The sequence below is a fragment of the Anastrepha obliqua genome, chromosome 2 (genome assembly GCF_027943255.1).
Source record: "Anastrepha obliqua isolate idAnaObli1 chromosome 2, idAnaObli1_1.0, whole genome shotgun sequence".
In the NCBI taxonomy this organism is placed as follows: domain Eukaryota; kingdom Metazoa; phylum Arthropoda; class Insecta; order Diptera; family Tephritidae; genus Anastrepha; species Anastrepha obliqua.
The window spans coordinates 122,805,639-122,809,030 of record NC_072893.1 but is presented as its reverse complement, the minus strand read 5'-3'; the positions used below and the strand labels follow the sequence as shown (position 1 = coordinate 122,809,030).

At 31.9% G+C, this 3,392-nt stretch overlaps 1 protein-coding gene across 1 annotated transcript; it reads right to left on the bottom strand.

The window, feature by feature from the left end:
- Nucleotides 1-529: 529 nt before the first annotated feature.
- Nucleotides 530-3,018, bottom strand: LOC129239231 (uncharacterized). Its single transcript, XM_054874583.1, has 3 exons — nucleotides 2,555-3,018; nucleotides 2,328-2,414; nucleotides 530-2,027 (listed from the first exon to the last, which is right to left on the bottom strand). Exons 1-3 carry the CDS (start codon nucleotides 2,612-2,614, stop codon nucleotides 1,875-1,877), a joined length of 300 nt encoding a protein of 99 aa, XP_054730558.1. The 5' UTR covers nucleotides 2,615-3,018; the 3' UTR covers nucleotides 530-1,874.
- Nucleotides 3,019-3,392: the final 374 nt, after the last annotated feature.

Here is a 3,392-nt window from a genome sequence, read left to right as displayed (position 1 = left end):
ATTTTTTAGCGTAAAGACGAAATATATACAGTTTTGTATTTGCATATATGGAATATTATTTTTTAATGCCGTTTTATATACGATTTTAAGGAGAATTGTATGTATGTGTTTTGCTTTTTTTTTTTTTAAATGACTAAATACGCAAACCTTTTAAATTTTGATAATTAAATTATTGACTTAAATTTTTCAGTTCGATTGTATAATAACTATTAAATAAAAAGTTTCTTACATTTAGGGTATATAAAAAAATATACGAGTGGAAGTACGCTTTTAGAGCTTTCAGAAGAATTCAAGAGGCTCTCGCAAGGCGAATCTATTAAAGGTGGTGTTGTTAAATCAGCTGAGTTATTTTTTTTTTTCTTTGCCCGTGTCCATGTGGCTGTCAGCTCAGAATGAAACCCGGCGAATTCATTATTTGTTTTCTAGTTTCTCAATACTTCGCTTTGGCAATCAAATATACAGAACAGTGTTGTTGTTCTAGTGCCACCACCTTTAATGAATGCGCCGTAGGCTCTCGTGATTTTTTTCCCCCAATTTATTTTATTTTATTTTTTTGGAATAACACTTTGAAAGTGTCAATTCATAAAATATATTTTTTCCGATTTCAATATTTGTTAGCAAAAACTTTCAGCATTTTCATATTTTACTTTAAATTTAAAAAACTTGGTTTCCTAATTTTTTATCTAATAAATTTCTTAAAGCTACAAATGGCTGAAATAACGAAAAGGCAATACCTTAAACAGGCAAGTCAATGCAAAATAAATAAGAGAAAACTTGCTTTCAAGCTACGTTCAGACTAAGAGAATTTGCAGCTATTTACAAAGTGTTCGAAATTATGTATGTATGTATATGTACATGTATAATAAAAAAATTTCAAAAACAACTAATGCTTCAGTCTTCCCCAAAATACACAAGCAATGGGGCTATCACTTATATGGTGCTAGCAATACATTTTTTTCGCTAAATATGACATTAGGAACAAAATAAATGGATCGAAATAAAAGGATATGGAACCTTTCAATTTAAAAACAATTATGATATACTTTTTTTTTCAACTAAAAACAAATCAAAATTAACATTTCATTTAATACATTTTTAGTTTATTAATTTTAATTAACAATTTTCAAATATAACCAAAAAAACTAAAACAAAAAAATAAACAAAAAACAAATAGCACCTTCAGCGCTCGTCATTTCCTACAAATACTCATATTTCATTTTCAATCGTCTTTCATTTGGTTTTGTGCACATACATACTTATATGTGTATATGTGTGTATGGATGCACTTACATGTATACATGGTTGTATGTGTGTTTTATTTAGTCTTTAATGCATACTTTAATTACTATTCGAAAATTTTATTTACACACATTTTCAATTGCATTAAAATTATTAAAAAAGTTATAATCAAATATTCTTCATTTTATTTAACGTTCATTTTAAATAATGAACGGCGCTTTAGCAGCAAAGCGCAGCCTTGTGTTCGCCTAGATTACAGCTCAATACATTTTATGTTGGTTTTCGTACTACTACTAATACTAAATAAATAAATAAATAAATTTAATTGTATAGGCAAATATATCTTTGAAAGCTTTCACTTTTAAATTAAAAGTATCACTAGTGATAATAAATATGCTTATATAATAGTCCTTTCGTTCTTTTTTTTTTTTTTAGCTGATCCAATCTTTGTTATTCATTGCCTTTTTTGTGCAGTTGAGCCGCTCTATGCTTGCGATTTATATTGCGATTTGCTTTAGCGTTTCATTTTATAGCAAAACTTTTACTTTTCGACGTATACGACTGCTTAAATTGAAATTTATTACTTTCTTTCATTTCCCAATTACTTATATTGTATGCATTTATATGCTGGTTTATTAAGTACAACAATGATAGGCGTGTCCGCCATTCTTCATCGTGTATTCATTATGCGTCAAGGGGCCACTTTTGCTATAGCTGCTGTGCACCTGTGCGGATTCGAGTGAATTTTGTATGGATTTGCAGGAGAATTGCCGATGATTGGTTGCATCCTATAGAAGAAAAAAAAAGGAGTACATGAATTTATTATAAATTAACGCTACTATCTCATAAGTCAAGAAAAAAACTAGGTGGCAAATCACTCACGCAAATATGTATACATTTAACAAACTTGCTTATTGTTGAAGTTCATCTGCTATTTACAAAAAAAAAAAAATGGAACTAAGCAATCAATAACATTTACTGCAAATGGGTTTCTGTGCAGGCGATTTCAACCAACACTTTTTTAAATTCTAACAAGACATACAAACTTTCGTATTACTACAGTCCGTTACTTTCTCGCACTCACTCACCTTCGGTTGTATGGGAAAGCAACACCAAAGTATAAACGCTATAAACGCCACCAGCGTGCCCACCAGTAGAATGAAATCCTCAATCGTCTGCCAATGGACACAAAGAAACATGCCAAGATCATGAATGCATCAGCAAAACGTAAACATTTTGAAAATTCAATAATAGCACGCAATGAGTTGAGTCATAAATTAAATTATAATTAAAAACAGAAAAAAACTGCACTTACCGGCTCGTCTCCCAGCAGTACATGATTAATCAGATAAGCAAAATCGTCGAAAGGCGTCATTTTTGCTGCCAAAAACTCCTTTCGTCTATGATATTACCCTTCCGACAGCGGTGTTTGCTTTTGTTTTGGCGTTTGGCAGCAGTAAATAAAAATTGGATATAACCTTCACGCCCCCAGTTAACCAAGAACTTCGTTACTTTTGATGCACTTGCAACTTGCTTGCCGGTAAATTGACTTTCTAATAAATATATTTCGAATGAAATTCCTTATGGGTCTGACGCGTTCAATTGTAATGAAGAGGGCGATGGTTTATACTATTTTATTCCTATGCATAATCGTTTGCATTGATTCTTTTCTGCATTCGCTTTTATAACAGCCCTTTTGGGTGAGCGGAAGAATGTGATGCAGCCCACTTCGTTTGTATTTTTGGAGGATAATGGATGTGTTTGACAAAGTTGATTGCATTTAATTGACGGCTAATTGCGTTACCAACTTCATGCAAACGCGCGGCTAGTATTGCCAAGTGTCTGAATTTAATTTCTGAACTTTTTTGTTTTCTTTAATTCTAATGACAACGTAAAAATTATCTATGAAATGAGTGGGACTTCGTTAGTACTTTAACTTTATACAAACAAGCAAGGCGAATCTATTAAAGGTGGTGTTGGTAAATCAGCTGAGTTGTTTTTTGAAGTGAAAACTTCTTTAGAATCGTTGGGAGTGATTTGAGAAAAAGTGAAACGAAAAAGCGACACTCTTGGCTACGAATATTACATATAAACGTAGCGACGAACTAAATAACTTTTAGGCCAGCGCCGACAGCATGGCGCGATAGCCGAGC